Source organism: Chiloscyllium punctatum, chromosome 5, assembly GCF_047496795.1.
Source record: "Chiloscyllium punctatum isolate Juve2018m chromosome 5, sChiPun1.3, whole genome shotgun sequence".
Taxonomy (NCBI): domain Eukaryota; kingdom Metazoa; phylum Chordata; class Chondrichthyes; order Orectolobiformes; family Hemiscylliidae; genus Chiloscyllium; species Chiloscyllium punctatum.
Window position 1 is genome coordinate 43,199,119 of NC_092743.1, and position 27,960 is coordinate 43,227,078.

Genomic DNA, 27,960 nt, shown 5'->3' on the forward strand with positions numbered 1-27,960 from the left:
GCCATCCATACTCACCCCCTCATCCTAAATCTGTAACCCTGCATTTCCCATAGCTAATGCGTTGCACCTACAAGTCCCTGGGCACAATGGGCAGTTTTGTGTTACGACACAGCAGTGAATCTCTCTGTTAATTAAACCAAATACACTCAAAAGCTCACCTCTCCTTGTAATCTGTTAAAATAAGAATGACAGAGAACTTCCAAGTTCCACTATTTAAAGAAAAAATATCAATTTCTTCTTTAACTCTAAAAGTGAGCATTAAACAACAAGTATTCACAACTCTAAGCCATCCCTTTCTCTTAACTGCTTGCTATCTGCCTCCAACTCTATAACAATATGCTGTTACAATAAAACATTTATTAAAAATTACATCAACTTAATTTCAAAACCATACAGCGGCTGTCGTCTTCAGTGTCCATCTTCTTTCAACCGTAGATCTCCTTGGGTTGTCGTCTTTCTTTCTACTATGAAGATGTTTCAGATGAAAAAGATATCCTTGATAGTGTTTTTGAATGGCAGTTGTACTCTCCTGCCTTTTTTGTAACCCCAACATTGGATTGTCTTATTGATTCAATATTGGCTAAGCAATAAATTCAAACTCTATTAGGTTTTAGTATCATGGTGCATAATTTAAACTGGTTAAATTCGAATTGTTGTCAAAACGGCAACCAATTCCAGTCCCTATTTCACAGCAAACTTTACATATTTTCAATTTTCCAGCACACTCTGAGACTGCTGGCTAGTCATATGACAGGTGCTTGTAAGCTCTTGGGTCAGAACAACATTCACTCTCCCTTAAAGGGACAGTACATGCCTTCAACTTCATAACATTAGCTTGGCCAAACAACATAAGCTGAGAGAAAGAACTTGATTTTTATTGTTGTTCAGTATAGACCAATTCATTATGTGTGCTCCCAATCACTTGAGCATTTAGTGTGCAAGTTTTTCAAAATCAGAATATTAAGGAAGTCTAAATAATGGTGGGACTCAATACTGCATATCAAGGCATGGACTGGTTTTGAGTGGCCTTGACTTAAGAGAGTTACGTAACAGAATAAATAATAGTTTTGGCAGAGCGGATTAAGGAGAATCCAAAGAGATTCTATGAATACATTAAGGACAAAAGAGTAACTAGGGAGAGAACAGGGTCCCTTAAAGATTAACAAGGCTACTTACATGTGGAACCACAAGAGATGGGTGAGATACTAAACAAATATTTCACGTCAGTATTTACTGTAGAGATGGACATGGAAGCTAAGGAACTTCAGGTAATAAATAGTAATCTTTTGAAAAATGCCCATATTGTAGAGGAAGAGGTGCTGGAATGCTTAAAATGCATAAAGGTGGACAAATTCCTGGGACTTAGGAGAAAGTGAGGACTGCAGATGCTGGAGATTAGAGTCGTGAGTGTGGCGCTGGAAAAGCACAGCAGATCAGGAGAATCAACATTTTGGGCAAAAGCCCTTCAGCTTTTGCCTGAAACGTCGATTCTCCTGCTCCCTGGATGCTGTCTGACCTGTGCTTTTCCAGCGCCACCCTCTCAACTCAAATTCCTGGGACCTGATCAGGTGCACCCTAGGTTACTGGGTGCCTTGCTGAGATATCTGTATTATTTGTATCAGGTGAGGTGTTGGAAGACTTGAGGCTGGCTAACATACTGCCATTATTTAAGAAAGGTGGTAAGGAAAAGCCAGGGAACTGTGGACCAGTGGGCAAGTCATTGAAGGAGATTCTGAGGGACAGGGTCTACATGTATTGGAAAGGCGAGGACTGATTAGAGATATTCAACATGGCTAAGTGCTTGGGAAATCAGTCTCTGTAACATGATTGAGTTTTCTTTTGAAGGGGTGACAAAGAAGATTGTCCATCCCTCTGCCCTCGGTGTCTGAATGGGCTTTAGCAAGACATTCAACAAGGTTTCACATGGTAGACTGATTGGCAAGGTGAGATTGCATAAAATCCAGGGAGAGTTAGTCAATTGGATACAAAATGAGCTTGAAGGTAGGAGACAGAGGGTGATGGTAGAGGTTTGTTTTTTGGACTGTAGGCCTGTGACTAGCAATGTGCCACAATGTTCAGTGCTGGGTCCACCGTTTTCATTATTCACGGCCAAATCATTTATATGAATATAGGAGGGAATGGTTAAGAAGTTTGCAGATGACACCAAAATTACTGGTGCAGTGGACAGTGTAGAAGATTATGTCAGAGTAAGTGGGACCTTGATCAGATAGGCCAATGGGGTGAGGAGTGGCAGATGGAGTTTAATTTAGATAAATATGAGGTGCTGTATTTTAGTAAGGCAAATCAGGGCAGGCTTATACATTTAATAGTAGGGCCCTGGAGAGTGTTGCTGAACAAAGCGACTTGGGGTGCATAGTTCCTTGAAAGTGGAGTCACGGATGCACAAGGTGGTGAAGACGACATTTGGCACACTTGCCTTCATTGGTTATTGCATTGAGTATAGGAGTTGGAACATTGTGTTGCAGCTGTACAGTGAGGCAAGTTTTGAAATACTGCATTAAATTCTGGTCTCCCTGCTATAGGAAGGATGTTGTTAAATCTGAAAGGGTTCAGAAATGATTTTCTGGATGTTGCCAGATTGGAGGGTTTGAGCTAAAGGTAGATGCTGAATAGGCTGGGGCATCGGTAGCTGAGGGGTGACCTTATTGAGATTTATAAAATCATGAGGGACAAGGACATGGTGAATAGCCAAGGTCTTTTCCCCAGGATAGGGGAGTCCAAAACCAGAGGATGTAGGTTTAAGGGGAGAGGAGAAGGATTTAGATGGGGCCTAAAGGGCAAATATTTCACGCAGAGGTTGGCGTGTATATTAAATGAGCTGCCAGAGGAAGTGGTGGAGACTGGTACAGGTACAGCATTTAAAAGGCTTCTGAATGGATGCATGAATAGGAAGGGTTTAGAGGGATATGGATTAGTGGTGCTGGAAAAGCACAGCAGTTCAGGCAGCATCCGAGGAGCAGTAAAATCGATGTTTCGGGCAAAAGCCCTTCATCAGGAATACAGGCAGAGTGCCTGAAGCGTGGAGAGATAAGCTAGAGGGGGTGGGGGTGGGGAGAAAGTAGCATAGAGTACAATAGGTGAGTGGGGGAGGGGATGAAGGTGATAGGTCAGGGAGGAGGGTGGCGTGGATAGGTGGAAAAGAAGATAGGCAGTTAGATCTAGTCATGGGGACAGTGCTGAGCTGGAAGTTTGGAACTGGGGTGAGGTGGGGGAAGGGGAAATGAGGAAACTGTCGAAGTCCACATTGATGCCCTGGGTTTGAAGTGTTCCGAGGTGGAAAATGAGGTGTTCTTCCTCCAGGTGTCTGGTGTTGAGGGAGCGGCGGTGAAGGTGGCCCAGGACCTCCATGTCCTCGGCAGAATGGGAGGGGGAGTTGAAATGTTGGGCCCCAGGGCGGTGTGGTCGATTGGTGCGGGTGTCACAAAGATGTTCACTAAAGCGCTCTGCTAGGGATATGGGCCAAGTGCTGACAAATGGGACTAGATCAGTTTAGAAAATCTATTCAGCATGGATGAGTTGGACTGAAGGGTCTGTTTCCATTCGGTGTATCTCTATGACTACAAAACAAAAAGCCGACTATAGAAGTGCCAGGTTTAGCGAGCTGGATTGACAAATATCAGAAAGTGGTGTTCCATAGGAAGTGGTGTTGGGACCATAGTTCTTTATTTTCCTTTTGCTTTGTGAATCTGTGATACAATTTCAAAATCTGCAGTTGGTGCCAAATTTGAGGTGTATTATTAGAAAGGAGAACTGAGACAAAGTGGTTAAAGACATTGGTAAAGTTACAGAATGGACACGTTACATGCAAATAGTCTTCTAAATGGTCAAGGACAATGTAACACATTTTGGTAAAAAGAACATAGAGGCTACAGAGACTCCTGTAGAAAAATAATATAAAATAGGATAAAATAAACCTTTACAAAAAGGATAGAGGGACAAATCTAGAGGCAGCAATCCCTGGACATCATTCAGACTTGGATTGATGAGTGGCACAGTGTTACTTAATTGGACAGTAATTATCTACCCTTGGCTTCCAATTGCATTATCACCTGTGACTCAATGACTGCCAATATCCCGAGGAGTTACCATTGATGGGTAACTGAGGTAGACCAGGCATATCAGTATCGTGGCCACTAGAACAGCTCTGAGACTGGACATTCTGTGTCCCTGTGACTCCCCAAAACCTATCCAACAACTGCAGAAGCACAAGCCAAGATTGCGATGGAAGTCTCTCCATTTGCCTGGATGGGTGCAACTCCACCAACACTCAAGGAGGTTGACACCATCCAGTACATCATAACCTGCTTAATTGGCACCAATCCACCAACTTAAACATTCATTTTTTCCACTACGAATACACAGTGGTACCAGTGTATGCCATCCACAAGATGTACTATAAGCTGTTGGAAGGCACTTACCAAACCTGTGAAGATTAAAGGCAGCAGGTGCACTGCAATATCACACCTGAATGATTCGCCAGCCACGCCACCCTGATTTCGAACTATATCACTGTTCCTTCACTGTTGCTGGTTCAAAATATTGATCAGGGAATCAATTACAGCATGAAGGAGGGATGATATCATAGAAGGCTTGTCAAATGAAGACATATGGGTGCAATATAAAAAGCAAAGAGGAGCAATCACACCGCTGGCAGTGTGCAATCTGTCCCCTGACAGTCCCAGAGAAATAGAAGAGCAGATACGGAGGCAAATTTCAGAGAAATGTCAAAGTGATAGAGCAGTGATAATAAGGGATTTCAGTGTCCCCAACGTTAACTGTGATAGTCGTGATGTGAAAGGTTTAGAGGGAGTGGAATTCTTAAAATGCAGCCAAGAGAGCTTTTAAAAACAATATGTAAAGTATTTTGTTCAGTTGTGATCATAATTCTATTTGATTCAAGAAGGTTATGGAATATTGACAAGAATGAGCCTGAAATCAAAGTTCTAACCTGGAGGATAAAATCAGATTTAATAAGATCAGATATGATTTGGCCAGAGTGGACTGGGAGCAGATACGTTTAAGTAAATCCGTGTAAGAGCAGTCAGACACATTCAGGATGGAAATAGGGAGAGTTTAAGAGCAGGAAGCTTATGCTGGAACTGTGTGAAAAGCTGGTCAGGCCACAGCTAGAGTATTGTGTGTAGTTCTGGAATTTACCTTATAGGCGGAGTGTGGTTGCAATGGACAAGATGCAGCGATTTCCCGGGATGTTGCCTAGGCTGGAGAGTTTTAGTTATGAGGATAGATTGGAGTTGTGTTGAGTTGTGTTCCTTGGAGTGGAGGAGACTGAGGGGACACTGAGATGCATCAAATTATGAGGGGCTTAGATCAGGGAAATGGGAAGAAACTTTTCCCTGTGGTGGACACATCAGTGCCCAGGAGGTATAGGCTGAAGGTAATGGGCAGGAGGCTTAGAGGCAATGTGAGGAAAAACTTTGAGGATGGTGGAAATCTGGAACTCACTAAGGGTGATAGCTGCAGAAACACTCAACAGTTTAAGAAGTGTTTAGATCTGCACTTGTGATGCCTAGCCATACAAAGCTATGGGCCAAGTGCTGGAAAATGAGGTTAGAGTATTTAGGTTGGTTCCTTTGACCAGTGCAGTCTCCATGGGCTGAAGAGCCCCTTTTTTCTGTGCTGTAGACCTGTAAGGCACTCTCAAATTCTGGCCCTGTCTTCCTAACAGCATTGTGAGTGTACTTACACCTTGCAGACTGCAGGGTTTTAAGACCACCTCAGGATTAATTAGGGATGAGGAACAAATGCTATCCACATCCTTAATAGAATTTTCAAAAGTAGGGACACGAAAGAAAGGAGGTTTTCTATAATATTACAACTAAAATATCATGAAATAATTAATTTGAGACTGATTCAAGAACTCTGTAAACTTTGGAAACCAGGTGTTCTGTGATCTGCTGGCACACGAAATGTTTTGTCATGCATTGATTCATACTTCTCCAGTGCTGGTTCCCATTGTACCTCGGAAAATTGTGCCACTGAACAATTAGATTAGATTAGATTACTTACAGTGTGGAAACAGGCCCTTCGGCCCAACAAGTCCACACCGCCCCGCTGAAGCGCAACCCACCCATACCCCTACATCTACCCCTTACCTAACACTACGGGCAATTTAGCATGGCCAATTCACCTGACCTGCACATCTTTGGACTGTGGGAGGAAACCGGAGCACCCGGAGGAAACCCACGCAGACACGGGGAGAATGTGCAAACTCCACACAGTCAGTTGCCTGAGGCGGGAATTGAACCCAGGTCTCTGGCGCTGTGTGGCAGCAGTGCTAACCACTGTGCCACCGTGCCGCCCCTAATTATGTAACTGTCTGCACAAACTTGCCTTTAGATTACATTTTTTCTTATTTAAATTATATAAAGCTGTTTTGTTTTAGTTTTCCATAGGAAACAGCATGGAAATACACCGATTATGTACTGTGACTTGTGCACATGACCAAAAGCTAATTTCCCAGGATGAAGTTCAAAGCAGCCTATCTGATGGCCAACATGCTCAGTTGTTTCAGGCTGTGCCAGATGTTGGTCAGAAGTCTTTTTGAAACAGCCAGCAGAGGTACAAGGAGAGCTGACCAGCCTGGGTCTGTGACAAGATAGTGAGCAGCCTTGAGACCTCCACCAGCTTAGGGGCTTTATCTGTGTTTTGCAGAAAAAGCGACTTGAAGCTGAAAGAAAAACAACTAACATTTCCTCCAGCAGTAGTTGGAAGTTGTGAATTTTATTCAGAAAGTCCGAGCTCTTTCAGAAGTATGAACTAGCTACCGTTGCCACCTGCAAACCAGTAAAAACGGTCGGAGAAGGAAGACTGAAAAGCAGCGCAAAAATCATCTCAGCAGATCTAGCAAACATAGACTGCTTTCTTAGATTTCCTTCCATCCATGTCCTTTTCCTGTGTAAGGGGGAATTTACACAGGAATTAGTTTTTAATCAGTGGAGTTGTGTACCAATGGTTCATAATTGTTTACCTGTAGCTCGAGTCATTTTCTTGTGATTAATACTAATCCTTGGTAATTTGACGTCAGCACTCACTCACTAACGAGTCTGATTGTCCACCTCGGAAATTCAGTGTTGTTGATTGGGGGTTCTGTGGGTCATTGTGTCTTTGATCCTGGAGTTACATTTCCGACCGCACATTTGGCGGGTGCTTGGCCTCGATCACCGGCGTTCCTTTCTCTGATTCCCTTTCTGTACTTCCTCTTGCCACTGGATGTCTTAAAGAATGGTGTCCATTCATGCAGGAGTTTCCGCTGAGTCAATTTCTTCAGAATGAGAGTCAACATGTATGTCGCATTTCTTGAGGGAAGCCTTCAGTGAGTCTTTGAAAGGTTTCATCTGTCCTCCTCTTGTTTGAGTGCCTTCCTTGAGCTGAACGAAGATGATTTGCTTGGGCAGTCAGAATTCAGGTATTCTAAGCATGTGGTCAGCCCAGTGAAGTTGGTTTTGGATGGCTGTGGCCTCGATGCTGGTGCTGTTAGCTACTTAAAGGATGCTGATGTTTGTATCCCTATCCTCCCAGCTGATGCAGAGAATCCATCTCAGACAATGTTGATGGTATTTCTCAAGGGTCTTCAGGTAGTGTGCATATGTAATCCAGCTTTTGGAGCCATACAGAAGAGTTAGAGAGATGAGTGTCTTTACTCATGGATCTTAGTATCAACACGGATGTCACAAAGACTCTCATCCTTAGGTGTCTGAAGATGAGGCTCATAGATTGAATGTAGTTTTGAATCTCTGCATTGATGTCAGCCTCGGATGAGGGGTAGCTTCCTCATCCTTGGGTAGGATGTTCTATGTTTTGGAGCATTTCTCCATTGATCTTAATGGAGGGATAGACTGGAACTTGACCTGGGACAGGTTTGTAAAGGTTTTGAGTCTTCTTAAGGTTGAAGCTGAGACTAATTCTTCAGTATGCTTCTGCAAAGGCATTCATTGTAGAAGACTGGTCGATGCTTTCTGTCAGCTTGAGTTTAAAGCACTGGTAAATGGGGCAATTTTGAATACTTATATGAAATCTTTAACTTCTGTGACAACTCTGAGAATAGCAGAGCTTGATTTTCAGCATGTTAGCCTAGTTAGTAGTAACCACAAGCAAACCAAAGGCAACGTCAGGAAACAGGTAATAAGCTTAAAAGGAAGATTGTCTGATATAGGTAGAGAAGGTTAAAGGTTAAACGGTCCTTAGAGACTTGGGCTTAATTGATTTTAACCTGTTTCTAACAATGCTGGAATATCTCGATATTACGGAGTTCTTTGTGAATGGTTTTCCTTCTTAATTTTAATTTTCCTTTTCACTGTATACTGTGTTTTGGGATATTGAGTAAAGCAGATATTGGAAGAGTGTGTTCTGGTTCTTGTCACAAATTCAGTTGTCTTTCTGTGTGTCCTGTCTGCTCAAAAGTAGCTTTTGAAATGTTCATTGTGTATTCTGGAGTCTGATTTCATTGTTTTCAGAACTGGCTAATGATGCATCTTGAAATATATTATCACGCACGCGTGAATTTAATAAGATTTTCGCATTTCCTAATGCTTGTCTGGTTTCAATGTCTTCAGATAAAAATGTTAATTTCAGTGCAGTGGGCTTTGCTTATTCCATACGGGCTTCCTGAAGCTTGCCATAAATAATGCTGACACCATTTTGGGTGCATGTTTCTTCCTTTTCAAAAGCCAGTTTAATTGCGAAAGGTCTTGGGTGTAACGATCAGATGATGGAAGTTAAAATTCAATACTTTGTGGGTTACTGATGGCGTTTTTGCTTCCCACAGTCTGAAACGTGAAATGCGGAAGCTGGCTCAGGAGGAATGTGGCCTGGAAGAGCCCACTGTAGCCATGTCCTTTGTCTATTTTGAGAAGCTGGCCCTCAAAGGCAAACTGAATAAACAAAACCGAAAACTCTGCGCCGGTGCCTGCGTTTTGCTCGCTGCCAAAGTAGGCAGTGACCTCCGAAAGCATGAAGTCAAGCATCTGATAGATGTAAGTACATCAGAACAGGAGAATGGCTTTCTGTGTGATAGCACCTATCCACCAATATTATATTTAAACAATGCTTTGTAGATGACATAGAATTTGGGGACTGTATAACTGATCTTGAAGAATTTAAAACACAAGATATACATATCAGTTTCTTCAGAATTCGAAAGTTGGATCAAATTGGGAAATTGCAGTAAAGATAACTTAAATCATATTTCACTTAAATAGAATGTAGCCAGGGTACATAACATTTATGCAGTGAACCTCACATGGAATCATAGCTCCTCATATTGAACAAAGACAGACACCAAACAGAAGGTAAGAGGGATAAGCAACAACATGGAAAGGTGAGGAGAAGAGTGTTTTGTAAAACGTTTTCTTACATGGGTGATGGAGACTAACAGTACATGGCTCAGGAAATCAAGGAGGGTCAGGAGATTCACGTCAGAGGAGTGAGCAGTTACATTCAAGAGAACAGATTGCTGAACAGCAACAGCTTCAAAGGGCACTGTGGTAGTGAGCAACTGCACAGGAAGTGATGTCAGAGCATAAGGGTGCTACTGGAGCTGTACAGAGCCTTGGTGGGACCACGTTGAGAGTATTCTGTACAACTTCTGTCATCCTATTCGAAGAAGAAGATAATTATGTTAAAGCATATTCGAGAAGGTTCACTCGATTCAGTCCTCAGATGAAGGACTTGTGAAGAGAGGTTGAACCTTTTAGAATGAGAAGAGATCTTACTGAAGCTTATAAGATCTTGTGAGTACTGAATAGTGTGAATACTGAGATGTTTCCTTTTATGGGGGAGATAGAAATTAGGGGACACAATTTTAAAACATCCACTCTTAAGATGTGGATGAGGAGAAATGTTCTTGTCGTCTTAGTCGAGGGAGTTGTCTTCCACGTGAGCAGCAGAGCCTGGATCATTGAAGTTATTTAAGGCTGAGTTGGATTGGTGAAGTCTCACCAGTGCTCTGTACTATTTTATCAAGTCCTGACTACATTTATATTCCATGCCTGCTGGCCTTCCTAATTCCTTGCTGTACCTACATTCCCAGGAAAAGGCACATTAGTCCCTCAGTACCACAGCATCCTGCAGTTTCTCTCCAATTAAATAATTTTCCACTTTTCTATTCTTCCCGTCAAAGTAAGCAATAGTTCATACTTTTTCTCTTCATACTTGCCAAATGTTTTTTAAAATCTATTCATTTAATTATCTGTAGTCCTTTGGAGACTCTTTGTATCCTTCTCGCGACTTGCTTTTCTGCCATTCCAGCAAATTTGATTAAATGACAATCAGTCACTTCAACTGAATCATTAATATTGATTACATGTTGTTGAGGCTGCAGCACTGATCCCTAGGGCACTCCACTGGTTACACTTTGCTGACCTGAAAATGATCCATTTGTTCCAACTCTGTTTCCTCCTCATTAGCTAATCAACTATCCAAGCTCACATTTTCATCCCCGGCACCATGAGTTCTTCTTATTTCATTCACTCGTGGGATGTGAATGTGGCTGGCTGGCTGGCCGGCCAGCCTTTATGGCCCGTCCCTAGTTGCCCTTGAGAAGGTGGTGCTAAGCTGCTGCCTTGAACCACTGCAGTCCACCTGCTGTGGGTTGACCCACAATGCCATTAAGGAGGGAATTCCAGGATTTTGACCCAGCGACAGCAAGGGGAATACATCTCCAAGTCCGGTTGCTAAGTCAGGCTTGGACGGGAATTTGAAGGTGGTGGTGTTCCCATGTATCTTCTGCCCTTGTTCTTCTAGATGGAAGTGGTCATGGGTTTGGAACGTGTTGGCCATGGATCTTTGGTGAATTTCTGAAATGTATCTTGTAGTTAGTACACACTGCTGCTACTGGTGGAGGGAGTGAATGTTTGTTGATATGGTTCCAATTAAATGGGTTGCTTTGTGTTGGATGGTGTCAAGCTCCTTGAGTGTTGTTGGAGCTGCACTCATCAGGCAAGTGGGATGTATTCCATTGCATTCCTATCTTGTGCCTTGTAGAAGGTGCACAAACTTTGGGGAGTCAGGAGGTGAGTTACTCACCACACTATTCCTCGCCTCTGACCCGCTCTTATAGCCACTATGTTCCTGGGCAGTGGTAACCCCAAGGATGTTACAGTGGGGTTTTCAGGTAACACTATTGAATGTCAAAGGATGGTGGTAAAACTATCAGTCCTGGGAAGGGTGGTTGCCTGGCATTTTTGTGACGCAAGTATTATTTTCCACTGGTCAGCCTAAGGCTGGATATTGTCCGGATCTTGTTACATTTGAACATGGACTGCTTCAGTATTTGAGGAGTCGTGAATGGGGCTGAACATTGTGACGTCATCGGTGAACATCCCCATATCTGACCTTATAACAGAGGGAAGATTGTTGATGAAGCAGCTGAAGATGGGTGACCTAGGACATATCTGAGGAACACCTGCAGAGATGCTGTGGAGCTGAAATGACTGACATCCAACAATTTGTAACCATCTTCCTATTTCCCAAGGATGACTCCAGCTACTGGAGAGTTTGTCCCCGATTCCCAATGATTCCAGTTTTCCTTGAGCTCCTTGATGTCACACTCAGTTGAATGTGGCCTTGATGTCAAAGATTGACACTCTCACCTCACCTCTGGACTTCAGCTGTTTTGCCCACAATTTGGACCAAGGCAGTCATGAGGTCAGGTTGAGTCACCCCTGGCAAAACCGAAACTGGGCTTCACTGAGCAGGTTATTGCTGAGCGTTGCTGCTTGATAGGATTGTTGATGGCACCTTCCATCAGTTTCCTGATTGCGAATAGATTGATAGGTGGTAATTGGATTTGTCCTGCTATTTGTATACATGACACGCCCGGACAATTTTCCACATTGTCAGGTAGATGTCAGTTGTAAGGGCCGAGAGTGTGGTGCTGGAAAAGTACAGCAAGTCAGGCAGCATCCGAGGAGCAGGGCTTTGACATTTTGGGCATAAGCCATTCATCAGGAATGAGGCTTCTGGGCTGGGGGGCTGAGAGATAAATGGGAGAGGGTGGTGGAGAGGGGTGGTGGGGTGAGGGGAAGGTAGCTGGAAATGTGATAGGTAGATGAAGGCTGGGCAGAGGAGATGACCTGGGGGTTGCAGTGAGAGAGACTCACTGACCTCCTTGTAGAGGGAGGAGGAGAACGTCTTCAAGGTGAGCATCCTTGAAGAGGCTTCATAGTAAGGTTATAATCAACTAGGAGAAAGTGAGGACTGCAGATGCTGGAGATCAGAGTCGAGAGTGTGGTCCTGGAAAAGCACAGAAGGTCAGGCAGCATCCGAGGAGCAGGAGAATTGACATTCTGGGCATAAGTCCTTCATCAGGAAAGAGACTTGTGGGTTGGGGGGTGGTGGGGGTAGTGCTGAGAGATAAATGGGAGGCGGGGTGGGGCAAGAGGGGAAAGACAGCTGGGAATGTGGTAGGTAAATGAAGGCAGGGCAGAGGAGAGGAGAATCAGTGATGTTTCTGTACTGGAACAGCTTGGTTAGGGGGCAGCAAATTTTGAAGCACAAGTCTTCAGTATTATTGCTGGACTGTTGTCAGGGCTATAGACTCTGCAGCATGTAGTACCTCCAATTGTTTGTTGATATCATGTAGTGTGAACCGAATTGGCTGAACACTAGTATCTGTCATGCTGGGGACCACTGGAGGAAGCCGAGATGGATCATCTACTCGGCACTTCTGGCTGAAGATTGCTGCAAATGCATCAGCCTTACCTTTTGCACTGATATGCTGGGCTTTTCCATTGGGATATTTGTGGAGTTCCCTCCAGTGAGTGTTGAGTTGTCCACCACCATTTACAACTGGATGTGACAGGACTGCAGAGCTTAGATCTGATTCATTGGTTGTGACATCACTTAGTTCTGGCTATCACTTGCTGCTTATGCTGTTTAGCGCACACATAGTCCTGTTTGGCTTCACTAGGTTGACAACGCATCTTCAGGTATGCATGGTGCTGCTCCTGGCCTGTCCAGGACTGAACCAGGGTTGATCCCCTGGGCTTGGCGGTAATGTTTGAGGTTGCAGATTGTTCTGGTGTACAGTTCTGCTACTGCTAATGGCCCACAGCATCTTATTGATGTCCAGTCTTGAGTTGCTGGCCCTGTATGAAGTCTGTCCCATTTAGCATGGTGATAGTACCACATAACATGATTGGAAGTATTCTCGATGTGAAGGAAGGGCTTCATTTTTACAAAGACTATGTGCGGTGGTCACTCCTACCGAAACTATCTCGGACAAATGCATCTGTAGCTAACAGATTGATCAGGATGAGGTCAAGTATGCTTTTCCCTCTTGTTAGTTCCCACATCACCTGCTGCAGACCCAGTCTAGCAGTGATGTCTTTTAGGACCTGATCAGCTTGATCAATTGTTTTGCTGCTGAGCTGCTCTTCCTGATTGGCATTGAAATCCTCCACCCAGAGAATACTTAGGACTCTTGACCCCCTCAGTGCTTCCTCCAAGTGTTCAACGTGGAGGAGTGCTGATTCCTCAGCGGAGGTAAGATGGTTCTTGATAATCAGCAAGAGGTTTCCTTGCTCATGTTTAACCTGAAGCCGCAAGATTTTGAGCTCCTAAGTCAATATCTAGGACTTCCAGGATAGCTCCCTCCCAACTGTATACCAGTGTGTCACTGCCTCTACCGTGTCTGTTCTGCCAGAGGGATGCGACCTCACCATGAATGGTGATGACAGCGTCTGGGATATTTTCTATAATGTATGATTCCATGAATGTGACTATGTGATATGTTGATGCTTGACTAGTCTGTGAGAAAGATCTCCCAAATTTGGCACCAGCCCCCAGATGTTAGTAAGGTAGACTTTGCCCAGTCTTTCCGGTGCCAAGGTTGATGCCAAGTGGTCTGTCTAATCTCATTTCTCTGTTGAGACTTGGTAGCGATTGGTCTAACTGAGTGACGTGCTAGACCTTTATCGGTTGAAAGTCAACAACATAGCAGAGCTTTTGCAGCAATTTCTGTTTTTGGTTCTGGTTTTCAGCATCTGTAGTTCTTCTTCGGTTTTTATTACTCCAGAACAGTTCTGAGGAAGGGTCACTAAACCTGAAACGCTAACTCTGATTTCTCTCCACAGATGCTGCCAGACCTGCTGAGCCTTTCCAGCGATTTCTGTTTTTGTTTCTGGATTAATAGCCTAGCAGTAATACCACCTGGCTACTCCCTCTGCTGAGTTGTGCAGTGACCTGTTATGTTGCAGCTTACTTAAGTGTCTTTTGGAAATCCAATCATTCTCATCTTTTAGTTCCCCTTTTTCCAACATGTTTGCTACATCTTCAAAGAAATCAAATTTGCCAGTCACGATTCCTACTTCACAAAAACCTGTTGACTCTACCTGATGGTGAAATGATTTTTTTCAGTCTCTTGTGGCTTGTAACCCACAACATCGTCTATTGTTTGGAGAATCAATGTATTCCACATATCATCACTTGAATGTGTATTTGCAACAAAATATAAATTGACAGCACAGGCTTGAGCTAATCAACATTACAGATATGTGTTTGCAGTGACTATCCTAGAAGTAATTTTTCCAAAACGTTTGGATTTTTGGAAGTGGTAGTTCTGATAATGAAGAATATACTTAATAAATAAAGATGTAGAATCAATTTGAGTGATTCTACTAAGATAGAGATTGCTAAGATAGAGCAATGGGCAGAGAACACTGGTAGGAGTAATGCATAGAGATTCAACAGTAATTATCCTGGAAGGGAGAGCACACCCCATGAAATGGGAGGTACATATAACAAATACAGTTTTTTGGATTGGTCAAGTCAAATGCGTAATTGTAGTTCAGGCAGCATCCAAAGAGCAGGAAAATCAACGTTTTGGGCAAAAGCCCTTTTGCCAGAAATGTCGATTTTCCTGCTGCTCAGATGCTGCCTGACCTGCTGTGCTTTTCCAGCATCACTCTAATTTAGAATCTGGTTTCCAGCATCTGCAGCTCTTATTTTTACCTAAATGTGTAATATCACAGAGGACAGATTTATAGAATGCATTTCTACACTAATATACCAAGTAGCTAAAGGAGAACATGCTATTTTGGCTCTAATTTTGTGCAGTTAGATATTAGTTAATTAATAATGTCATAGTAAATGAACTCCATGGAAAAATGATCATAATATAGAAATCCATACAAGGTTAGAGGGTAATTTCATTAAGCTCAATACTCTGAATTTAAATGAAGCAAACTGTGTAGTTATGACACAACTGTTGACTGAGGTAGATGAGAAACTAGTTGTGAAATATAAAGGACAGAAACTTTTGGAAATACCCTCTAGTTTATTCACATCTATGGAGTAGGAAATAGAATTAACCTTTCATGTCAATGAGCTTAGCCCTGAACGCACAATGCCTATAGATGACACCCACCAGAATTTCTTTCCAATCCTATTTCTGACCTCTTTGTAAACTTGATTTTACACCTTGATGTTCTGAGCCAAGGCCATTTATCACTATTGTACCAATCTCATCCATGATTACTGCACCTCCTTTTCTGATTTTTAACCTATATTTTTGACAAATCAAATATCCTTGAATATTCAATAGAAACCGAAAGGACACTTTTATTCTATGATCAGTGTTTGACATCAATGGGAAGAGGCCTTGGATTGAGGCAAGTAATGTTGTAGAGCTAAAAGAAAGCAGTGTTGCTGGTGGATGTAGCTGGAAAAGCTGGGCTTGGAATTAAGTGGTACACTTGTAAACTTTAATGTTAGCCAGACATGTTCATGGAGTCAAGGTCAGTCATACAAAGGAAAGGGTTAGAGAATGACTTCACATTTAACAGCATTAAGCAGGAATGAGTAACAGCTCCTGCTCTTAGTGTGCTAAGTCAGGCACATATGTCAGCGAGCTTGTTGGAGGTACCAGATAAATGAGGAGGAGGTCATTGGATTCAAATGATTTGAATAGTTAACAATTACATATGAGTTGGCAATCTGTGCTTCAAATAAGGGATGAACAAGTCCTCCAGTGCTTCAGTAGATAAATGTGCAGTGCTCCAAAGAGAGGGAAGGCCCAACCCAAAAAAGGTCAGCTTCATGATTGCACAACTTGTTGACTGTGCTTTTGAGGTGAATATTTTCCACATGGTTAAAGTGGATGTTGGCCAGTAACTATAAAATTTGTCTAGTTTCTTGGAAAGAAATGCATAATATATGATTATATTGACTGCATAACATTGATTCAATGTAACACTTGTTCTTTTCTCTTTCTGAAGAAACTGGAAGAAAAATTCAGACTTAACAGACGGGAACTGATAGCATTTGAGTTTCCAGTGTTAGTGGCCTTGGAATTTGCTCTTCATCTTTCTGAAAACGAGGTGCTGCCACACTACAGAAGACTTACCCAGCACTCTTAGCCCAGGCTGTATAGTAGCTGATGAAGGCCAGGTTCTTGTGGTAAGTATGTGTACTTCGCTCTCCGATGGATCTTCAAGTGCTGCTGCAAGTAAGCTAACTACGAAGAACTTCCAAGATTGGAATAGCTTTCTGTAACATATGCGTGTACTGATAAGCCAGTGCATAAAACAAACAGATCTATTTTTATATATCCGCTGATGGAAATGCACTTTTGTGGCCCGAAGATGTAGCGTTGAGGTTTTTCTCAGTCTGTATTTCTGAACATGGTGTCTATTTATTTGGCATCGACTATCAATACTGAACAACAGTTCAGTTGTGTTTTAATATAAAGCTGACAAATTTTGAAGAACAGTTTTGGTTTGTTCTGCCATTATATACTGAATTATCATATGAGCTGTTTCATAAGGAATTTACTTCTGAACACTGAACTTTTTCCAGTATTACCAAACAGAGTAAAGTTTAAAAAAAATTTTGTTAACTTTGTACATTTGTGTATGAAGCCATTTCTTGACCTTGTCCATATTACAACTTTACAAGTGTTTCTGTTGTGGAGCACTACTGAACAATGAAGATGAGTAAAACTGCACTCTTTAGTTTCATTAGCATGCTCTATGTTAGAGTTTATTCTGAGCACATTTATTGTGCTTTATTGGGGTTTTAATCTTCAAAAAAAAAACTTTTTGTTGAACCATTGATGTAAAACTGGTGTAAAAATCTGCTGGATTTTTTTCTCTTCCTTATCTGGCATTACTTTTCCAATGTTTAATTATCTTTTGATAATGCTTGAATGGTGAGATATTTGAATGATGAGCTTTTGCACTGTTAGCTAATGAAAACAAGCCATATTTATCGGAACAAACAAGCACAAACTTAGGCCAGTATCTGTTATTCTGTTCTATGATTTCTGATGGTGTTTTAGAGCAAAGACATGTATTGTTCTGTAAATTACAAATTGTTTTAGCAAAATACAGACCTACCAAAACAGAAATGCTGAATGTACAAACATGATTAAACCAATTTTCCTGATGGTAATTCAGATTTCTAGTTTTCAAACAAATTCTATTTAAAAGAATTCTTCACATGCATTTTTCATGTTAATATACTGTACACCTTACACTGTCGCTTTGGAAATTGATTTATTGATTAAAACAAGTTGTTTCAAACTGTTATTTTGTAAATCTGGTCTGTATAACATACCTCCACCAATTTATAGTATTTTGTATAAAATTAAAAATACTGATAAGTTACATAAATTGAGGCCACAATACTTAATTCTGTCAGCAATCAACAAAAGTTGACAGTGATAGTTTGAGAGTAACCATTATGGAATGTCTAAGCGGAGTTCTCTTCCTACCCTCATACACCTAGCAGGAGTGTCTGTCATGGCTACAACTTGGGAGGTAAACAGCTGCTACACTTTTATTACGGACAGTTCAGAAACTTTTTCAACTGCTGAGGGGTCTGAGCTGTTGCTCACTAGGTTATTGGAATATTAAATAGTGATCCTAGAATTTACTGGTGCATGTTCATCAGCTTTGAGGTAGCCGGGACCCAAGACGTATGCACTGGAATCCCCTTAAATCGTCTCATTATCTGTACCAAGCCATCGTCTGATGCTCCCTCCTTTATTATCTCGTGAAGGTGTGTGGGTGTTTTATGTTTACCTACCTCTGACAATACACTACATCATTAATCCTGGAATGTTGGTCTGGATAAATTTGAACCTATGTTATGTGATTGAAAGAAAAACAAATTGCTGGAAAAGCTCAGCAGGTCTAGCAGCAAACGTGGAAGGAAATCCGAGTTAACATTTCGGAAGGGTCACTTGACTTGAAAAAGGCATGGTGGCTCATTGGTTAGCACTGCTGTCTTACAGCACCAGGGACCTGGGTTCAATTCTAGCCTCAGATAACTGTCTGTGTGGAGTTTGCACATTGTCTGCATGGGTTTCCTCCGGATGCTCTGGTTTCATCCCACAATCTGATGATGTGCAGGTTAGGTGAATTAGCCATGCTAAGTTGCCCATAATGTTCAGGGATGTGTAAATTATGAGCATAAAGTCAGGGGTAAAATGTAGGGGAATGATTTTGGATGGGATACTCCTTGGAGGAACTATGAGGACTTGCTGGGATGAGGGCATGTTTCCACACTGTAGGGATTCTAATTATGTAGGGATTGTAATTTCTCACTACAGATGCTGCCAGATTTGCTGATCTTTCCCAGCAATTTCTGTTTTTCTTTCTGATTTACGGTATCTACAGTTCTTTTGGTTTTTATTTGAGTGAAAAACAAGATCGCGACCTCTGTTTTTGGACGTGAGGCATTCCTAGATGTTGTTGTCCATATTCTTTTAGGTTTTTAAGATTCACGTGAGATGTGAACCCAACATATTCAACCAAAAAGCAAGAATTTTACTACTAAACCCATTCAGGTCTGCCTCATGTTCTTTCATTGTAACATCTGCTTTCATCTTGTAATTTTGGACAATTATTGCTGAGTGTAAAACAAAGTGGGCAATAATGAGTCAGTAATCTGCTTTACATCTTTGATGCTGGTTTCGAGTGAAGCCAGTTGAAAAGAGAACACAATGAGGTGTAAAATCGGTTGCTTGCTCACCAACAAGTGATAATTATCCTTGATGAGTGCCATCACAAATAGCAATGCTTAAGACAACTTGAATCATGGATTTCCTTTTTCTTCCTTAACTCAGTCACGAGTGATTGCAGCTTTCAGTATCATTGTGTGGTTACAGGAATTGATGCAACTGTAAACATCATTAACATATTCAAGGTGGAATGAGGAGTTACAATTTCACTTATTCCTGTTGAACAATATGAACAGGATCTTAGAAACATGCATCTGTGCAGACAGCATTTATACCTTGGCACCGCTTATTGTCTGATCATTACAAGATGTAAACCAAGTACGTTTAATCAGAAATTCTGTTGAATCATTGCAGAATTATGAATAATTCCTCCATTGTCTTTACCCTTATATTACCTAGGATGCACTCCAGATGATGGAGGGAAGGTCACCGATGAAGTAACCCAAGGCATTACCCTAAGGAACTCCAGCAGAGAGTGGCACGGTGGCACAGTGGTTAGCACTGCTGCCTCACAGTGTCAGAGACCCGGGTTCAGTTCCCGCCTCAGGCGACTGACTGTGTGGAGTTTGCATGTTCTCCCCGTGTCTGCGTGGGTTTCCTCCGGGTGCTCCGGTTTCCTCCCACAGTCCAAAAGATGTGCAGGGTCAGGTGAATTGGCCATGCTAAATTGCCCTTAGTGTTAGGTAAGGGGTAAATGTAGGGGAATGGGTGGGCTGCGCTTCAGTGGGTCGGTGTGGACTTGTTGGGCTGAAGGGCCTGTTTCCACACTGTAAATCTAATCTAATCCTGGAGTTGAGATGACTGACCTCCAACAACCACAGCCATCTTCCCCTTTGAAAGGTTTGACTCCATCAGTGGAGTGTGTCTTGATGTGAAGCACTATCAATCTCATCTAGCCTCAGGATCGTGTCTCAATGCTCGTGTCTCGGCTACTTCATCAATGACCTTCCCGCCATCATAAGGTCAGAAATGTGGATGTTTACTGATGGTTGCACAATGTTCAGTGTCATTCATGACTGCTCAGATACTGAAGCAGTCCATGTCCAAATGCAGCAAGATGAAAGACATGGACAATATCCAGATTTTCGTTGAGGAGTAGCACTATACAAATGCCAAGAAATGACAATCTCCAACAAGAAAGAGGTCACCCCTTGATATTTAATGGTGCTGAATCCCCCACTGTCAATTTTGCAAGGACTACCGTTGACTATGCATTTAACTGAACTAGTTGTATAAATACAGTGGCTACACAGGTAGGTCAGAGGTGAGGCACACTGCAGCAAATAACTCACTTCCTGAATCCCCAAAGCCTGTTCATTGTCTATAAGGCACGCGGGTAAGAGTGTGATGTAATATTTCCCATGCATGGCTGATTGCTGCTCCAACAACACTCAAGAAGCTTGACACCATCCAGGACAAAGCAGGCTGCTTGATTTGCACCAATTCACAACCATTCATTCCCTCCACCTTAGTAGCAGCTGTGTGCACTACCTTTCAAATGTGTACTCAGAAAATCATCAAAGCCCCTTAGACAGCATCTTCAAAACCCATGACCACTACCATCCAGAAGATCAAGTCTGCAGATATATGGGAACACCACGACCTGAAAGCTCCCCTCTAAGCCACTCAGCATCGTGCCTTGGTAATATATTACTGTACCAGTAGTGTTGCTGCATCAAAATCCTTCAACTCCCTGATGGCACTCTAGCTATATTGACAGCACATGGACAACAGCGATTCAAGGAAGCAGTTCACCACCACCAGCTGAGAGTTAATTAGAGATGGTCAACGAATGTTGGCCTGACATCCTATGAATGAATGGAAGAATCTTTTCTACATTCAGTATTGCCAATCTTTTAAGTTTCTCCTCCAACAATCCATTCTAATTAACTTCTTCACTCTAGAAAGTTCAAGTATCCTCTTTAGTGAAGACGGATGCAAAGACCCCATTTACTGGCTTGACCAAGTCCTCTGCTTTCTCAAAAAGATTTACTTTTTGGCCTTGAATTCAATACAATAGCACACAGGAACAGGCTCTTTTGGCCTACCAAGCTTGCTCCGATTTCTATTCCTTTTTTAGACTCACTGTTGATGACCTATGTGTGGTTTCTATCTCTCTGTCTGCCTCACATTCATCTGTCTATCAAGATACACCTTGAACATTGCTCAGGTGCCTGCTCCCACCTCCACTGGCAGTGCGTTCCAAGCAGCCAGTACCCTCGGCATGAAAGATTTTTCCTGCTCTACTCCCTATACTTTCCTCGTCTCAGCTTGAACCTGTGACCTCTTGTAGTTGGCTTTTCCACTCTGAGAAAAAGCCTCTGACTATTCACCCTATTGATGCTTCTCATAATTGTGTAGATCTCTATCAGGTTGCTCCTCAGCCTCCATCTTTCAGGTGAAAACAATGCGACCTCTCCTCATAATTAAAGCCCTGTTAGACCAGGCAATATCCTGATAAATCTTCTCTGAACCCTCTCTGAGGCATCCACATCCTTCTGGTAGCGTGGTGACCAGTACAGCATGCAATATTCCAGATGTGGCTGAACTAAAGTTTTAAAAAAAAATTTCCAACTTTTATATTTGATGCTGCAGCTGATGAAGATAAACATGATGTATGCCTTCTTGATCGCCTTATCCACATGTGTTATTTTCGGGGATCTGTGAACCTGTGCACCCAGATCCCTTTGTATGTCAATTCTCCTACTCCTTTCATCAATTAATCCCACACTTCCTCTGAATATCTCAATATTCTTTATATGTTTATATATTTATATGCTGCGAACATTGCCTGGTCATCCACAGGTATTTAGAGACTCGGTGCTTTCCACCCAGGATTTAAAATCAACCTTGTGTAGAGAAACATTGGCTGCACTGGAAAAGTAGATCAGCATATACTCCTGAAAGGATGGAACTTTATGGACAGTAGCTATTTAGATTTCCATTATGCAACGACAGTACAAAAAACTTTGCCAAAAGTGTCACGTTTAAATCTACCACAGGTTCTTGCATTTCTGCGCAGTTAGAAGCTATCGAAACGTAACAGAAGCTTACTTTGATTTCAAACTTGATAATCGATGATTGAGGATCAGAGTCCAAAAAAAAATCAGAATTTTCCCTCAATACCAAAAAGCCTCAAAACACTTAAAATGCAATAATGATAGAACATCATAATATTGTTTTAACCTTGGAAAACTGTTTCTCAGAAGCTGTTGGCTGCTGTTTGGTTGCACAATGCAATGTATTTGCTGTTCTTGGCTATTCTTAGGGGGAAACAATTCTTTTTTGAATAACATCAGACATACTTCACATATTCAGTCTCCCAGCACAGCCAGCAAGTCCCTGTGTGGATATCTGCTTGCTGGTGGAACTGGGCAACTCAAGTGTTCCAGTGTGTTGGTAAAGTTCCCTCTCATTGATTCTCAAGAGTGTACATACAATCAATGATAGCTTTCACTTACATAGTGCCCTTAGAGTATAACATCCCCAAGGTATGTCATAACAGAATGTACACAAAAACTAAGCCAAAGAAGTTGACTTTAGGACAGAACTCTAAAACCTTGTATTCAGCTTTAAGGAATAATGTATAGAAGAGAGATGGTGAGGATATATTAAGAAGGATATATTGAAATTATATTAAAACATTTCTTTTCCTGTTAATTACAGAACAGTGCAATAAATCTTACTGTAGCTGGAGGGGAATGAGTGGTGTATTTAATCCTAAATCAGATTAAAACTCAGCCAATTCAAACTGCACTGTAATAAGGAAACCAAGGTATCTGTATCTTTCTGCACTGACATTTGAAATTCTATTTTGTTCAACAACCTCAATGTTTCCAACAAATAAGCAATAGTATTTAAAAGTTAATATATTCTGATTTTCAATTATGTGTTTTACAGCTTAAGTAATTGTTGATCTTTTAAGCAAACATCACTTGAATCTCTCTTTTTGGGGTTCAAGTATTTTGACATTACAAATTCCAAAATGGTATTTCAGCAAAGTGATGAAACTCCTGTTTTCAACCATTTATAAGATTCTGTAAGTTAGTAAAAAGAAACGTGGACAAATGGTTGGCAAGCAAACTGGAATTTCACTTCCAGGGCCTGTGTTTAAATCCTACCCAAACTAATAAAGTGAAAGTTTTCTCTCCAGTTTGAGTTCCAAACACAAGTCCAGGTCCGTATGTGGCAAGAGCTCCATTAAGGACTCAAAATGTTTTTGGGCTGGTTTCTTAGAGTGGCACATTTTGAAGCAGGCCTGAGAGCAAGCTTTATTTGTCTTGGTATTGTGTAACCTGAAGGGATTAACTATTGTCTTCAGAGTTAAGGCATGCCCAATTGAACCTTAAACCCTCTTCTCCCTTTCAAACTGGATTTAAGTTTAGTATTTTCAATCTAAATAAGGGCAAATACATGGACATGGCTGAATGAATTGGCATTTCAGGCCAGGGATACACAAATATAAACCATAACATACAGGAGCAGAAATTAGACCATTCAGCCCATCGAGTCTGCCATTCAATCGTGGCTGATAAATTTCTCAACTCCATTCTCCTCATAAACTTTGACAATCAAGAACCTATCTGTCTCTGTCTTAAATATACTCAATGACCACAGCCTTCTGTGGCAATGAATTCCATGGATTCAACACTCTGGCTGAAGAAGTTCCCCTCATTTCCATTTTAAAGGGTTTCCCTTTACTCTAAGGCTATGCCCTCAGGTCCTAATCTCTCCTACCAATAGAAGCATCTTCCTAACATCCACTCTGTCCAGGCCGTTCAGTATTCTATAAGTTTCAATTAGATCTCCCCTCATCCTCCCTTTCAATTTTTTTATTTAAAGTGGGAAAATATTTATTCTGAGTATTCTGAAATATCCCCATAACCGTGTTCCACTGTGCCTGGACCAGATGTACTCCAGTCCAGAGTTCTGAACGAGAAGGCTGAAGAGATCGTGGAGGTGTTAGTGGTGATCTTTCAGGAATCACTGGAGTCAGGGAGGGTCCCAGAGGACTGAAAAAAATCACTAATGTAACCTCCCTGTTTAAAGATTAGATTAGATTCCCTACAGTGCGGAACAGGCCCTTCGGCCCTACCAGTCCACACCGACCCTCCGAAGAGTAACACACCCCGACCCATTTCCCTCTGACCCTATTAGATTAGATTCCCTTCAGTGCGGAAACAAGCCCTTCGGCCAAAGTAGGGATGAAAGCAAAAGACAGGAAATTACAGCCCTCTACTGAGTATAAACCCAGAATCCTCTAATATTCTTCATATGTTAAGTCTTTTGTTCCTGGGATCATTCTCGTGAGCCTCCTCTGGACTTGCTACAGGGCCAGTACATCCTTCCTGAGATGGGGCCCAAAATTGCTCACAATACTCTAAATGTGGATGACCAGAGCCTCATAAAGACTCAGTAGTACATCCCTGTTTTTATATTCTAGTCTTGACATAAATAGCAGCATTGTATTTCCCTTCCTAACTCCCCACTTAACCTGCAAGTCTACCTTAAGAGAATCCTGGATTAGAACTCCCAAGTCTCTTTGCATTTGAGACTTCTGAATTTTTTCGCCATTTAGAAAATAGTCCATGCTACATTCTTCCTCCCCAAGTGCATGACCTCACACTTTCCCAACTTATACTCCATCTGCCACATTTTTAACAAATTTATTGGACATCTTTGAAGTAGTCACATGCACTCTGGTTTAAGTGGAGCTGTCGATGTACTGTAAATGAAACATGTGGCACTGGAAAAGCACAACAGATCATACCTGATGAAGGGCTTATGCCCGAAATGTCGACTCTCCTGCTCTTCGGGTGTTGCCTAACCTGCTGTGCTTTTCCAGCACGACATGTTTTGACTCTGACTCTCCAGCATCTGCAGTCCTCACTTTCTCCTCCCTGTTGACGTACTATTTTTGGATTTCTAGAAGGCGGTTGATGAAGTGCCACACCAAATGTTACTGCTAGAAAATAAAAATGCATTGCGTAGAGGGTGACAAAATAGCATGGCTTGGAGTTTGGTTGGTTGGCAGAAAATAGAGAATAGGCATAAATGGATCTTTTGTCTGAGTGGCAGGATGTGACAAGTTGAGTCCTGCAAGGATCTGTGCTAGATCCTCAACGTTTTACTATTTGCATTAATTATTTCATTATTGGTTAATTTTGCAGATAACACAAAGAGAAGTTGGAAAGTATTTTGTGAAAAAAATCATAATAAAGTTGCAGAGTGATATTGATAGGTTAAGTGGGGGTCCTTTTCTGTAATTATCAAATACAGGATGAGCCATATCAAAGAAGACACTGAGGTCACTTGCAAATTGCTCATAACCTTTCTATCCCAGGGCAAAGAGAGAAAGGTTAGATCCATGTTGGAGAACATGCAGAGCTTGACACAACATAGACATCTGGGTTATAGCTATTGTGTTTAGATCGATGTCCAGCTTGTCAATGGACAATGACAGGGCAGTTTGAAGTGAATGAGTGAGGTTGATGATATCCAACAATTACTCACAATAATCCAATTTATACACAAGACATGTTCATCATCTTTTCATCATACAATGACAAACCCTGTGGAGATGAGTGACTGATGTGGTATGTGGAGCTGCCCCCAAGAAACTGCACAGACATTGCTGAGGTCAAAGGATTGGTCTTCACTGGAATGAAGCAGAATTGCAGCCCTGAGGTACTGAGCAACTTTTTACAGGATCACTGCTCTCCTCCCTGAGTATGAAGAAGGGATGAGAGAAGGTGATCTAGACATTGTTTGTTACTCTACCCTGGCCAACAGGCTGAAACTGGCAAGGATCCCATCAACACGGTAATGAACTAATCTCATAAAAGAAAGTAAATACCAGTCATCATTGGCACATGACAATGTCACAGCCAACAGACCAGAGAGAAGAACTCTTCTTATCAGGAGAGGGGTGGCTTGGCCAGTGTCTTGATCACTGCCCTTTGTAAGACAGTTCTGGTGCTCTGCTATAGGAAGGCTGTTATTCAACTGGAAAGGATGCAAAATAGATTTACAAAGATATTACTGTTAGCATGGATGAGTTGGACCAAAAGGTCTGTTTCCGTGCTGGATGACTCTATGGCTATAAAATGCCAATTATAAAAATGAGGTTCTACTACTCAAACTTGGATTGGAGCTGTATATAGACATGGCTAGAAGGCCAACACCAGAGTGGGACTAGGTTGAAGATTTAGAATGGCACATGAGCAGAGATCGTGTTCGCTCCTACTCACACATTGGAAGGATATATATGTAGAGCAATCACCCAATCTATCTTTACAAGCAGTAAATGCAGCAGGTTGGAAGAAATCAATTGTTATTCCACTGTTAAAAATCACACAACACCAAGCTGAAGTCTAGCAGGTTTAATTGGAAGCATCTCCAAGTTATTCCACTGCAAAGAGTGGTTGGGGCCCTGGATGAAAGGTATGGACAAGGTGACAGTGAAGCAAATGGGAAGGTGCAGGGGAAAGGACAAGAGTTAGGGTCAATAGAGAACAGTACAAGAATATCAGTGAGTCACTAATCCCTTTGCCAATGCTGAAAGGGTAGTCGTGAGATTGCACTGGAAGTGGTAAAGGGTGTTGAGCTGAATGCAGAGGTTGGTGCTTTTGAAAGGGGTGTTAAAATAGAAGGTAGTGAAACTGGTGGTTTGGGTTAATTGATTAGGGAGCTATCAAGGGAGAACAGAGCCAAAAGATCCAGGTTCAAGTCCCACCTGCACCAAAAGTGCTTAATAACATCTCTGAAAACCTTGGGAAAATGTAAGGAAAAGAATAAAGCGGGAAGCGTTGTGTCGAAGGAGCTGTAAGACTGAGTAGTTAATAACCTCTGTCCACAAAGAAAGATATCTTTGTTTCTGTCTCATCAATGGCTTGGATTCAGAATGGCAAGGAGGACAGTATGGATTGTCCTTTAATTAGAGTTTTGATTTCATTTGTGGGATGTGAGTAACATCCCTAACAGAGGGTGGTGCGTATGTGGAATGAGCTGCCAGAAGTGGTAGAGTCAAGTATAATTACAATATTTAAAAGAGATTTGGCCAGGTACGTTGATAGTTAAGATTTACAGGAATATGGGCCATATACAGGCAAATGGGACTTGCTCGGTTTAGGAAACCTGGTCAGCATGGATGAGTTGAGCCAAAGTGCCTCGGTCCTGTAATACTCCATGACTACAAGCCAGTCGGTGAAAATTTGGCAGATGGAGTTTAATGGAGGGAAATGTGAATTTGTCCATTTTGGCAGGAAGAATAAAAAACAGAGTATTAACTAAAGAAAGAATGCAGTATTCTGAGGTGCAGAGGGATTTAGGTGTTCTGGAGTAGGAGTCACAAAACATTATTCTGTTCAAAAAGGCCAATGGGCTGCTACGTTTTATTAGGAGAGGAACTGTACAGAAAGATAAGGATATTATTCAGGGTTGATCTTCTTTAGGGAAGGATGTAAATGAAGTGGAGTCCAAAGGAGGTTGACCAGGTTAATATCTGGAATGAGTGGATTCTCATATGAGAAAAGGTTGGACAGCCAGGCCTTGCTTCTGCTGGAGCTTAGAAGAAGGGGTGATTTGACTGAAGTATTATCCTGAATGGGTTTAATTTGACAGGGTGGACATGGAAAGGGGGTTTCTACTTGTGGTGAGTCCAGAACTCAGGGCTCTGTTTAAAATTAGAGGTTGTCCTTTAAGATGCAGATGAAGAGACTAGGGCTATGTGACTTTGGAACTCTCTGCCTCAGAAAGTAGGTGCTTGAATATTTTTAAGACAGAGGTAGTTAGATTAGAACATAGAACAGCACAGCACAGAAACATGCCCTTCAGGCCACCATGTCAGTACTGACCAGGATGCCATTCCAAACTTAACCCATCTGCCAAGATGTAGTCCATCTCTCTCTATTACCTGTCTGTTTATGTGTGCGTCTAAATGTCTCTTAAACTTTACT

General features: G+C 41.9%; 2 protein-coding genes across 9 annotated transcripts in view; one reads left to right on the plus strand and one right to left on the minus strand.

The window, feature by feature from the left end:
* cables1 (Cdk5 and Abl enzyme substrate 1) overlaps positions 1–17,561 on the plus strand; it is a 164,705-nt gene extending 147,144 nt beyond the window's left edge. For both annotated transcript variants that reach the window (XM_072570130.1, XM_072570129.1), the window contains 2 exons: positions 8,807–9,014; positions 16,257–17,561. In XM_072570130.1, the coding sequence (XP_072426231.1) occupies positions 8,807–9,014; positions 16,257–16,397 (349 nt within the window). In that variant the 3' untranslated portion in view covers positions 16,398–17,561. The remainder of the gene's footprint in view (positions 1–8,806; positions 9,015–16,256) is intronic.
* The window catches only part of LOC140477023 (UDP-N-acetylglucosamine transporter TMEM241 homolog), a 225,545-nt gene that overhangs the window by 56,403 nt on the left and 141,182 nt on the right, over positions 1–27,960 (minus strand). The window lies entirely within an intron of this gene.